The following is a 12414-nucleotide window of genomic DNA, read 5'->3' as shown; positions in this document are numbered from 1 at the left end:
TGGTTGTGAAATTTAGCTGGGCTGACTTCTCCCTGTCTGAGTCCTCCACTTTTTTAAATTAGTGAAACAGAACTTCCTTCTGGTTTTACTTCCCCTGCAGTCAGACCCACTAGAGAACACACAGGCCCTGAAGTCGGAGACCTGGGCCTGCACCCCGGCTCTGTCTGCACCAAGTCGGGCGGCCGTGGGCCAGCTGCAGCTTAACCTCTCGGCCCACGGCCCCAGCATCTGAAAGGGTAGGAGTTGTCACGAGGCTGAGTGCGATAACCCAGACTGAGGTATGGACACCACAGGCCTCAGAGATGATGCTCCCGCCGTTCCCAGTGCTGTCTGTATCCTCAGAGAGCTGACGGGCGAGGCAGCACTCACTGCACAGAAGCAAAGACCAGGCACGTCCAGCTTCAAGGAGTCATATGCTGGGTATCGGGGTGGTGGGTGCAGAGAGGAGCTGTCAGATTCTGGAAGCTCTGGCTGTAGGATGTGGATGGGCCAGTGCAATCCAACACAGGGCCCCCCAGTGTTCCCTGTGCATCCACGTTCTCCAGGTGTGGCCCCACCTCAAACACAGCAGAGCCAGCCTGCCCCTCCACACGACCCTCTGACGGCTCTTGTCTCCAGGCCTTCCTCCCCATGTGCTGGCCCCTCTCCCAGGAACACTCCTCCTACCCCCAAACTCCACTCAGATGTCAGCTTAAGAGTCACTTCCCTCAGGGCCTTCCTGACACCCACTGCCCGTGCTCCCACGGAACCTGCACTTCCCATTTCTGTCCTCGCCATATTTGCAAAGGCTTGTCTAACAAGCAGCTGCCCCTCCCCAGGCCTGTCCCCTGAAGAGGCTTGTCTGTCTCGTCCTTGTGTGTCACCCGTGCTTTTCACAAGGCCTGGCCCTGGCAAAGATCTGGCAAACTCAGTTGAGTTGGAGGGCGCTCCAGCACCACGTGCAGGGCAAACAGCCAGGCGGCCCAGGGTGCAGGTGCGAGTCCCAGCTCGGCCGTGCAGGGACCCGACTGGTTTGCACGGTGCAGGGGTGCGCTGGCTGACCCATCAGCCCCTCTCACCTCCAACACACAAGCTGAGGCAAAGGAACGGACATCTGTCCTCCTGCTTGACTCCCAACCAGGGGATTAGGGTGAGGCCGGACAAATCCATTGCACAGGCCAGCGTCTATGGACAGTTGTCCCTGGGCCTTGTCTTGGGTACTGGGGGCAAAGGACAGCAGTGGGCTCGCCTACCTGAAAGGGCACAGCCAGCACCCAGCTTTCCGAAGCCGCGCCTCCCACCTGAGGCTGCTCACCACCCCTCAAGGGGCTCAGGCAAAGTCATCCAGGAAGGAGACCAAGCAGGAAGGAAGCAAATGGCCAAGAGTCATGCCTGGGACAGCTTTCTAGGCTGACCTAGGAAATTCAGCCAAGGGGAGCTTGGAATCCATCCTTGCCCCTGCAGAGGGGAGGGCAGCAGACACGCTGTTGCATCCAGGGGAAGGGTGTCTGAGTCAGAAAATCCTTTGAATAAGCCTGTGAGTCTGCAAACACTGAATGGCTTTGGCCTCATGGATTCCAGCTTGTGGAGCCAGAGGCTCAAAACCTGGCAGCCCACAAGCTGCCTCTGCCCATGGATGTGTTTTGTTTGGCAGGCAATGTTTTGCATTTTTAAAAAATTAGTTCCATCACTTATAATATCAGATGGGTTCATATAAGAATTCAAATGCCCAGCTTCTCTGGATAAAGCAGCAGCACTGGGCTGAAGACAGGAGAAGATGCCTTAGGAAGAAACCTCCCTTAGAGCTCCAGGGTGAGGGTGGGGCAAGCCAAGACCTAGGTGGACAGAGCTCAAAGCAGGGAAAGCTCAGACAGCCTAGACCCTAAAGCATTCACTGCCAAAGTCAGCTGAACAACCAGCTACAGCCTCTGGAGGCAGGGCTGGCTACCCCCAAATGGCCCTAGTCCCCACCACTCCCTACAGCCTCACACCAAAAACCTCACTCATGCACAATACTTACCAGCCATTGTAGACATTTAGCTACTAGCCTCTTAGAAATACACAGGCAGGGGCCTCGTAGACACATCCAATTCACAGGCCTCCTTCCCCATAACCTCCTTCACCTCCCCTGACACTCAGCCTTCAACGGCAGAAAATCCAGCTGCCACTGGAATTAAAGGCTACCTCCTGCAAAGAGCACACATCCACCCAGAGAACAGTCAGAAACCCTCTCTGTGGGATGCCTGCCAACTACGAGCTGTTTTGCAAAGATAGACTGAATAACTGACAATCCATCTGTTGCACGTTGTGCTTTTATCAACACGTATCTGCTTTACTACGTCCACACAAAATGCCAACATGTCAAACTCTGCAGGAAGCATTCACATAACTTATTCATGAAAAAAAAAATCATACTCAGTGACAAACTCTAAATGACTTAAATGGTTATTTTTGCTTTAAATATTTGTCCATCTGAACATCTCCATTTAAAAATGGATAACATGTTCTTTTTAAAATTGTTAATATTTGATCAACACAAGATGCCTTATCTGAAGCTTAAATCTTTCCCCAAATCCAACGGGAATCAGATTTCTCCAGGCAATTTCAAAACATATTGGAAAAGCAGCTGTAACTTTATAAAGAGAGAAAAAAATTACCAAGAACGTGATTATGGATTGGAAAAAGTACCTGCTTTTTATCTTGCGTTTTCTTAAAATCTTCGCATGCTAGCCAAAATAAAACATTTTCTTCACTGAATTCTTTTTTTAAAAATTCCTGTGGATGAAAAGAAGAAAAATATCAAGCAGTAGTCTACTTAGAAAACAAATAATGCATTTCCCTTCAAGAACTGATAAGTCCAAATTCAACAAATGAGCATATTCAATCACCCTGTGAAAGCTCCCCCTGAAACACAAAGTATTAAAGCTAGAATTTCATATGTGTTTGAACTTGATGGCTTTGACGCTGTGAAGAAGAGTGAAAATGAAGCCGGAATCTACTCCCAGTCCTCAACTGACAATAAATTACTAAAAAGTAAATTAAAGTGGAAGATATATTAGTTCCTTCCAGACAGTGTTTAAACAAAGTACATTCCTCAAAAATCAGGCTCATTTTTTTTTTTTAAACAAAAGAGAAGAAGACATATTGAGCATGCCTTACAAACATCGCGAAGAGAACTCTTTTAAGTTGGAGGTGTGTTCTTTTGGCAGATGTTGAGGGGTCAGTGGCACAGCCAGCTCTCCTGCTGTGCATGGAAGTTTCCTCTCTGGAATCTAGACGGTGCTCACAGTGGCCTTGTGTCCAGGAATGTTAGTAGCCCTGTCTGGTACCCCACCTCCTCAAGGTCTGCAACAAGGACCAACAGCTTGAGGGCTTATCCTGGCCTGACCCAAGACTGAAAGCCAGAAGTCAGTGGGACTCGGGCAGATACGAGGCATTCTTCAAATTCACAGATGTTTTTTCTGACACCTGGGGTTTCTGCGTGCCATTTCTAGGCAACACCAACATCTCCGCATCCACCTGTCCTCCTCTTTGAGTTCAACTTCACTCTGCCAGCTGTTGTTCAGCTGCTTTCACTCTGTTAATAATGTGTCCTGAGGATCCCTAACACACAAGAGAACAAACCTTTACATCAAAGAGACCCAGACACCCCCTCCCAGGGCTCACAGAGCTGGAAATTCTTTGTAGACTCTGCCAATGAGCACAGTACTGATCCCCCATTACCCTCATGCCCTCCCATCGAACTCTATAAAAACCAGAGACAGTCTGTGCCCGTCCTTCAGTGCTGGTCCATAGCTAGTAGGAAAGCGTTTCCATCTTAGTCATAACTAGGGAGAAGTTCTTATTCTCAAGTTGGGACAGACAGTGTTTAAAAAAAAAAAAACCTGTGTTTCCCTCACATACATCTCAACTTCTTTGTATGATGCATCAACCCTGGTCAACAACAAAAAAATGCAAACCCTAAATCTTTTCACGCCTTCTGGGTCTTCAAGCAGATTCTCCAGAGAAGCCGCCCATTTGGCTGTGCTCTTGGGGTTCTGGTGGCTGCTGCTGGAACTCCCATCACTCTCATGGATGTCTGCAAAGCAAAGTTCAGACTGTGTATGTGGCCCAAGGATTCTATCATTTTATAACAGTCATTTTGATCATCATCACCATTATGGCTAACATATAGTATTAAGTTACATGCCAGAATCTACTCTAGGTGTTTAACACGCTGAATTCATTCTAGTCCTGACAACAACCTTAGGCAGTAGGTGCTACCATTTCCTTCATTTTACAGATGCAGAAAACTGAGGCTCAGAGCTAAGAAGGGACTTGCCATTTCCCAACAACCCCATACATTCTTCCCCTACCCATGTGTTCACTGGCTGACCCCCAGGCAGCCCTCAAGTCTCACGCAAGCCCTCCTCCCTGGGACCTTGACTCAACAGCGACTCTTTCCCATCGCATTCTGTGCACGGTCTTATAATTATCTTGCTGTGTTGTGACTATGTCTCACTTGACCGGCTCTCACTTGTCTGAAAGCTCCTGTGTATCTTGATCTTATATCTCCTGCCAGTAGCTCATTGCCTGGCACACAAATAAAAGTACGTACCAGGGCTGGGACTAGGGTGGGGGAAAGGAGGCACTGGCTGCAAGCACAAAATTTAAGGAGGGTTATCAGATAAATAAGATTTTCATGCAATATTCTGAAACATCAAAAGTAATGCAAAAAAAAAAAAAAGTTCCATAATGAGCAAAATACCAAAAATTTAAATAAAGGCAGGATGGTTAAAACTGATTTTTTTTCCTTGTGCCTCTCAGGCTCCAATAGGACTCAGCATCACGCTGTTACTATGTGTGTAGACGGAATGAATAAGTGACTTTGCACCTGCACATCTGCTGCACTCTTACTCTTAAAAAGAGCCTGGGTAGGGGGGTGGCATTGCTCAGTGGTACAGCACGTGCTTAGCATGCATGAGGTCCTGGGTTCAATTCCCAGTACCTCTAATTAATTAATTAATTAATTAATTAATTAATTAATTATTAATTAAATGAGCCTCTTGACTAAAGGAAAAGGGACAAGGACTTCCCACTAACACACTCTGGCTACTTGCCTAAAGAAGGAAGTAACAACATGAAGACGCGTCATCTATAGAATTTGGCCCCTTTCTGGAGTGAAGAGGAAAACCACGGAATGCCACTTCCATGGGCCCAGGTTCCAAAACCAGTTTGGCCAATTGGAACTGTGTGACCACAGGCAAAATTCTGTGTACGAGGGAGATCACCCCTGATCTCTCAGGTTATCGGAAGAATCAGAGGAGGAAGCACACCAGGCACCCAGAGAGTGGACCCTCAAGAAATAGAAGTTCTCTCTTGAAACAATGATCTATCAAGGGAACTATTTTTACAGCTAATACTTTTTTTCTCCATTCCTTTTTCTCCCCCCAAAGTAGAGAGACATATTTCTCTAAAGAAAAGATTAAATTTAGGAGAAAAACAAGCTTTAAATTAAACAGGAAAGCAAATCACTTTAAAAGGATAAATTTTTAAATTCTTATCAATATTAATTGCTGCAAGTAGCTAAGGGGCCATATGACTTAAAATTTTTGGAGGAAAGTTGTAGCAGAATATATTGGACTTAGTAGTATCTCCGCTTCCGTGATCGCAACTGTTCTGTTGGGTGTCAACACACAGGTTAATTTCTCAAGCAGCTGAGACTCATCTCTCAGCATCTGGGAAAACTATCTAGATTTTTAGACACTGATTGGCTAACTTGGGCTAAATAAAGCAGAAGCCAGAAGCCCACAGGGTCTGTGTTTCACACGCATTGGCGATAGAGCAAGTAAGAGAATGAATTGTTGGGGACAAATCCATTCTTTAATTGAGAGGCAAACTCATTCAAACATATCACAAAGGTACCTGATGCTTCTCTAAAGTGAATCTTCAGTTCGTGGATGTTAAATTAGTTCCCCACTCTCTTTGCAAATGCTAAAACCGGCAAGCTTCTGAACACTGCGTTTCTTCCCAACAAAGTATGAATCAAATTAGAAGATCATTATTATAAGAAATTTCTGCAACAGGGCTCATTCTGCCAAGCATTTCACAAATTTACTCTCTGCTCTTTACGCAAAGCATACAGCTGGACAGTTTACTCCACTTCCCTAGCAGATCTTCTCTTAAATAAATACATGTAGAGACACAAGTTTGCTGTTCCAGGAACAAGCTTAGGCAGTCCGAAATTTCTCTCGCCATTGCAGGCACTACTTTGGCTATAAGTTTTCAACCCTGGCCTGAAATTACTCCAAAACTGCTAACATTCTTTTCAATAATAAACCAAACACATTTGTGTTTTCACGGCCTCACTCGGAGGATTCCCATTTAGCCAATAGAGTGCTCTAGTTAACCAGGTCTTCTGGTTGGTTAACTGAGAGATAAGATACCTGTCCTCATCACCAGATAATTGTTCCCTCCCTCCTTCCTTTTATTTCATACTCTAATCATTTTGCATATTAGGTTTCTGTGCCAGCTTTCATTTGAACAAAAGGTTTTACAACTCAAAACCCACTCACCTGATCTATTCCCCTAATTTTTTGTTTGTTTTGTTTTGAGGGGAGGTAATTAGGTTTACTTATTTATTTATTTTTAGAGGAGGGACCGGGGATTGAACCCAGGACCTCGTGAATGCTAAGCATGCGCTCTACCACTGAGCTATACCCTCCCCCTATTCCTTTAATTTTATAGACTGAGAAATGAAGGTCCAGATGGTAAGGTGACTCAGCTAAGGAACTGCTGGATGGAATCACTACTGGGATTTACAAATAAGGGCAACTGTCCCTACACCCCCATCCCCCGAGGTCCACCTCCATAGAACCCCAGGGTTCCCTGGAACACCAGAGTTTGCACATGGTTGGCCCTTCCTTTCCGTTCTCTCCTAGGCTACCATCTCCCTTCCAACGATGTCGTGAAACACATCTATAGCTGACACTGTTACAGAAGGTACAGAATTTTCAGGGCTGGCTCAGAAATTATACCAAGACACAGCTACTCTCCACAGCCGTGGTCACTGGTTTCTGGCTTTGGTGCCCTGGATAAAGTGAAACTCCTCCGTGTCTTTCTGCCCCCCTTCCGCCCCAGCAGTCCTTACCAGAGGAATCCTCTGCTCACAACTCTGTCATGTGTTTTCACTTTCCCCAGAAATATTAGTTTGAATTTTGCTAAGACTTCCTGATTGTCTTTCAATTTTGATTAAGACTTTTGGCTGTGCCTTATTTTAAAAGCCTTTTTAAAAAATTTAAAAAATTTTTAAAAATAAAATAAAAAGTCCTTCTTGATTGGTATCAATATAGATAGCTCTGGATAGAGCAGTGTTTGCCAATTCCACTCATTAAATGATGTCTCTCTTCTCTATATCATTTTCCCCAACCACCAGTGAGACTGGCTGAGGTCTACCCCATTTGGCACTGCCCCAGAGATTGCCCCTTAAGTCAGGGCATTTCCGTTCCTCAGGATCCTCTGCGCAAGGAGATGTCCACTGTTTTCTGATGCATGTACATAAGGGCTTCCTAAGCCATCTCGGCTCACTTTAAATGTTATAATCAGCCCAGTGATGTACAGGAGAAAGAAATAACCTTTCCTCATAGCAAGCAGGCTTACTTCTGAGCTTAAGAATAGCGCAAAGCCAAGAGCTCCCAGTTTCCCAACTCCTTCTCAATTCCTGGCACTTGAAAACACAAAGATCCAATACTCTTCTTTCCTTTTTCATTGATAAAAGTTTCCATTTTAAATTTTCATCTTTTTTTTTTTAATGGAGGTACTGGGGCTTGAACCCAGGACCTCATGCATGCTAAGCATGCACTCTATCATTGACAAGGTTTCTGCCCACTCACAAAGTTTCCATCTTAGATGAATTACACAAGAAGGTAGGTTTTGAAAGCACCGGTGGGAAAGGAGTCAAACCTATCTTTCTAGCAGCTTGAAGATCAGCTCAGGCTAGTAAGGAGCTGTTGGTGACAACATTGGTTTGTTTCAATTTTGTCTAGCTCTGTTTATTTATTGTTGCCCTTGAGATCAACTGTGAAACATTTTTGCAATGAAAAAAATAATTTTTTACCTCCTTGGTTCTTCAAAGCATTTTAGATCTTCAGATTTTTGAAGGCCCAGTGCTTACTTTTCAATAAATTTACCTTCAGAAGAATCTGTCATTGGCTAATAATAACAGTTAACACTTCCAAATTATTCACAATGTGCTGGATACCATTCCAAGCTTTTTCCGTGGGTTGAATCATTCCATTCTCACAATGACCCTCTGATGTGGTTAATATTACCCCCACTTCACAGATGAGGAAACTGAGGCACAGTAACTTGCAAGAGTCACCTAGCTTAGGAAATGGGGAGTCATGGTCCAAGCCCAGATAACCTTGCTCCAGAGCACATGCCATTTACCACAAGGCTCTAGCACCATTTTTATTTTTGATATCTGCTGATCTTCACACTCACAGGGGCCAGAACACAACAGCCTTGAAGAGAATGATAGCAATTATGCTCTGGGTGGAGACTGCAGAAAACTAAAAGTCCATTCCCCGCAGACAAAAACCCATGTGAGACTGAGCCAGAATCATCCGGCAAGCAAACACAATCTACACACGCTCTCCATTCACGTTTAGGCTGTTCTGTGTGGTCTCTGACTTCAGCAAAAGCCATTATTTCAAAGCCAGTGCAGCATCAAGGTGCAGAGGGCTGAGGCTGGCTGCTTGCAGCATATTGTGCGATGCATTATTTATAGATGCTATGATGTCATATCTATCAGAGATCTTCTCCAGACCTAATTCCTTGGAAATCCATGCTCAAAAGGCATCTCTAACCCTGATCAGAACTGAATGCTTACAGCATGGATTCCTGTTGTTGGTCTGCAGGAAGGTCCAGGTCACGATCCTGCCTGGACAATTTCCCCACGTCAAAGAGGATTTTAGTAAAATCTCAGTGTTGAGCTTCCTCAACAGCAGAGTCAACTTACATTTGCAAAGGGTTTTCGCAAAGTACCCCCCAAACACACGGCATATTAAAGAAAAAAACGAGGAACATTCAAGGTCAGGAAAAGGCAAAAATGTTGACCATAAATTCTATAATGGTACCTACCCCCAACACATACACACACACTCTCCTTTAAAATACTCAGGGAAAGTACACACCCCACAAAACTTATTTAAAATCTCTTATCGTCTAAACCACATCAAACATTACATTAAAAAAAAAGTTATCCCAACTTAGAAGCAGAGAATCAGTTGGTTACAACTGGTGATCTATGTATGGCTCCGGAGAAACTGGGTCATGGAAACACTCTATCTAAATATTACTTTGAGTGTTTATCAGCTCCAGTATCTAGTTTCTGAGAATAACTACCCTTCAGGCATGCAATTCCCTTTGTGGGGAGGTTTGCGTGAACAGCCATTAGCAGAAAATAATAATAAAAATAAAAACGATTTGAAATAACCACACTAATTGCAAGCATCAAAGACCAGAGCAGGCCAATAGGCTGGAGAGGTTGGCTCAGCTCAGAAACGGCCTCATGGCAGTTTTCACAGGAGGTCTGAGGCCCCCTGTGCACCTGTGTCTGCACCCACTCCCCCCACCCCTACTCCGCCTGCCAGCACCCAGCGATGGGTGAGCTGAGGGCAACTGTCAAAGCGGCAGGGGTCACTCCTTACATGCCATGCTCTGGGGTCTGCCTGGGGGGGGGCGGTCCACGCAGCCCGAAAATCCGCTGTCTTCTTGGAGACGCTTTGTGCGAGACAGGAGGGGGCTGCGGGGCTCCTGAGCACCCTTGGGTCCAGAGAAAAAACAAGCCTCAACATCCTCTTTTGAGTGGACTAGACAACAGATGGCCACTGGTTTCCAGTTTCTACCAGAGGGAACTAAGAATGCTGGACTGTTATTTGTAGCTTCCCTAGAATCTTCACTTTCTAGGCAAAGGCCCAGAAAAAAATTTAAAAAATAAAAACTGCCCAGGAGCCCAATTCTGGAGGTGAAGGTGAAGACCCTGTCATTTTTTTTCACTTTCCAAAAAGCCCTCGTGCTTCCTCTGGGACCTGACACTGATGCAGAAATGAGCCTTCACTCTCCCCTGGCCTCTACCTCGGGGAAAGTAAGTTCTTTTTCTCTCCAGTGTCAGTAGGGTAGACTGTGTATTTCTTGAGAGGGAGGCTGTGTCTTCCTCGTGGTCAGCAGTGTCTGCCACTCACGTATGGATTTTCAGTGATGGCTGTTTTCTGATAGATGGTCAGCGGTGGAGGGGCAAGACACAGAGAGGAGGATGATGGCTGTAAAAACAGCTGGTATTTACTGAACACTTGCTATGCCCCATCTCAACCTCACAACCACCCTTGGGGGGTGTCAGGCCCATCACCGGCCCATTTTACATGTGAGGAAATTGAGGCACAGCAAGGTTAAAATCATTTGCTCCAAAGGAGCAAATCAGGAAGTAGAAGCAATGGGACTCAACCCTAGGTTGTCTGGCTGCAGAGCCTAGAAAGGGAAGGGCAGTGAAAGATGCAAGAAATGAAAGGCGGGCCCTTTTCTCACTGAACTTAAAATTAATTGAGAAGATGAGGCCAGCCTTTCCCAGATGGCCGTCTGCCCTCAATGCCACCCACTGGCATGAAGTTTTCTTCAGAGGTCCCTAAAGGAATGAGAATACGGAGAAGGAAATATTTACCAAGTGAGCTGTGCCGATCAAGTAAGGACAGTCTTGGGTTGTCTTTTTTAAGCGGATAATTACATTATTTATATGGTGCAAAAGTTAAGAGCTACACAGGGGAGCACAGTGGAACAGGTCTTCAGTGACCCAGAGCCTCTCCCTAAAAGCAATAGAAACGGCCTCTACAAGATTCTTGTGTACCAGGACAGTTCTCTACATGAGATGCTCTCTTTCCTGCTATTTGGGGTGTTGGAACAGCCTTCGACTGTGGGATGGTAAAGATGGCTGATGATGGTGTTGTCTGTTTTTAATGTCCTGACTGGAGACAGAAAGAAAGAAAGAAAGGAGGAAGTGAAGCAGGGAGGCAGGGAGGCAGGGAAGGAAAGAGAAAAGCCACGCACTCCATACTCAGAGATTTGAGTTCTCAGTTCTCTCCCTTCTGAAATGGGCATCTCTGGACAAGTCCCGCCCCTTGGTGGCCTCTGCAGCTGTCCGGGGAGATGGATAGGCTGCATTTCAGGTGCAGGGAGGGAGGGAGGCAGGAGGTAGGAGCCCAAGAAGAGTGTGCCCCCTGGAGCAGGGAGACCTAGCTTTGGGAGAGGACAAGGGACAGAGGCGGGAATGCCCAGCCACCCATGGGCAGAGCGGGGAGAAGGGGAGTGGGAATGGGAGAGAAGGCTGGCCAGATTCCAGGTCCCAGAGCACTCCACAGGGAGGGGGGCAGCAAAGCTGATCCACAGGCACTCAGCAGGGCCGAGAGATGGGAGCTTGTTTAGAAGGGACATTTGTCCCCGGAAGTCTGCAAGGGACTGTTTTGCTCGAGTGGACACCTCCTGACAGCTCTTATCAAGGAGGGGATGCTGCTGTCTGCCTGGGCCCCTCTGCCACCCCCAGGGTTGCTGTTTTGGAAAGATATCGGGGGGAAGCAGAAGAAATGGTGAGAGTAAATTTAGTACAACTTAAACAGCAAGTTCCCAGAGCCCAGCGGAAGGGGCCAAGTGGATTACTCAACCCCCGGGAGGGAAGTGACTCAGTTCACCCAGGAAGCTCTAGGAAATGGCCCAGCCAGGCACCTGCCTAGGTTTGCAAACTTTCTAATAGTGAGGAAAGGAGACATCAGTTCAAATATAAGGTCTGTGAAGGCAGGTAAAGTACCATTAGCACCCGTCCACAGGCTGCCTTTGGTGGTGTGCAGAGTTGGCACCTTGGACTCAGCTGGCTTGTGGGCTGACCACACCTGTATAAACCATGCCCCTGGCCCAGCCTAGCCTCTCTGTTCTGGATTTGCTCTCCCAGATCTCACTGGCCTGCGCCAGTGATGTTCTGCAGAAAGTTTCCCCAGCAGCCAAGCCTGCCCCGCCACTGGGTTGTTATAACAAAGACATTAAATTGTTTTGTCAACTGTCATCTTTAAATAAAAACTTAAGCCCAGCAATAAATTTGAAACTGGTCCCAGAGGTTTAATGGGACCAGTTAAAGTCTAACAGCCTGGCAGGGGAGGGGATCCCCCTGATGGGTCAGCCCTCGGTCTGGTCGCAGCTGTGGCTTTGGCTTTGCTTTTCAAGTGAACAGCATCCCAGTTACCATCACAGTGCCAGTCGTGGTTGGGGCAGGGCGGGTGCACAGAACCCTTCAAGGGGTCCTCACACTTCAGGGGCATAAGAATCAACTGAGTGCTTGTTGAAAACGCAGCCAACTCTTTCTCACCTCGGGCTCCCAAGACTGAATCAGGGGTTCTGGGGCATGATCCAGAAAGC

General features: G+C 46.5%; 1 protein-coding gene across 2 annotated transcripts in view; it reads right to left on the bottom strand.

Annotated features, from left to right (window-relative positions):
* The window catches only part of RGS10 (regulator of G protein signaling 10), a 33174-nt gene that overhangs the window by 18039 nt on the left and 2721 nt on the right, over positions 1-12414 (bottom strand). Inside the window, exons 1-3 of one of the 2 annotated variants that reach the window (XM_010969872.3) lie at positions 9669-9789; positions 3939-4057; positions 2668-2754 (exon numbers count right to left, since the gene is read on the bottom strand). In XM_010969872.3, the coding sequence (XP_010968174.1) occupies positions 2668-2754; positions 3939-4057; positions 9669-9675 (213 nt within the window). In that variant the 5' untranslated portion in view covers positions 9676-9789. Of the gene's footprint in view, positions 1-2667; positions 2755-3938; positions 4058-9668; positions 9790-12414 lie in introns of those variants that run through there. The other variant, XM_074373544.1, reaches the window with a different exon arrangement.

Source organism: Camelus bactrianus, chromosome 11, assembly GCF_048773025.1.
Source record: "Camelus bactrianus isolate YW-2024 breed Bactrian camel chromosome 11, ASM4877302v1, whole genome shotgun sequence".
Taxonomy (NCBI): domain Eukaryota; kingdom Metazoa; phylum Chordata; class Mammalia; order Artiodactyla; family Camelidae; genus Camelus; species Camelus bactrianus.
The sequence above is the reverse complement of the archived record's forward strand: the minus strand, read 5'-3'. Positions and strand labels throughout refer to the sequence as shown.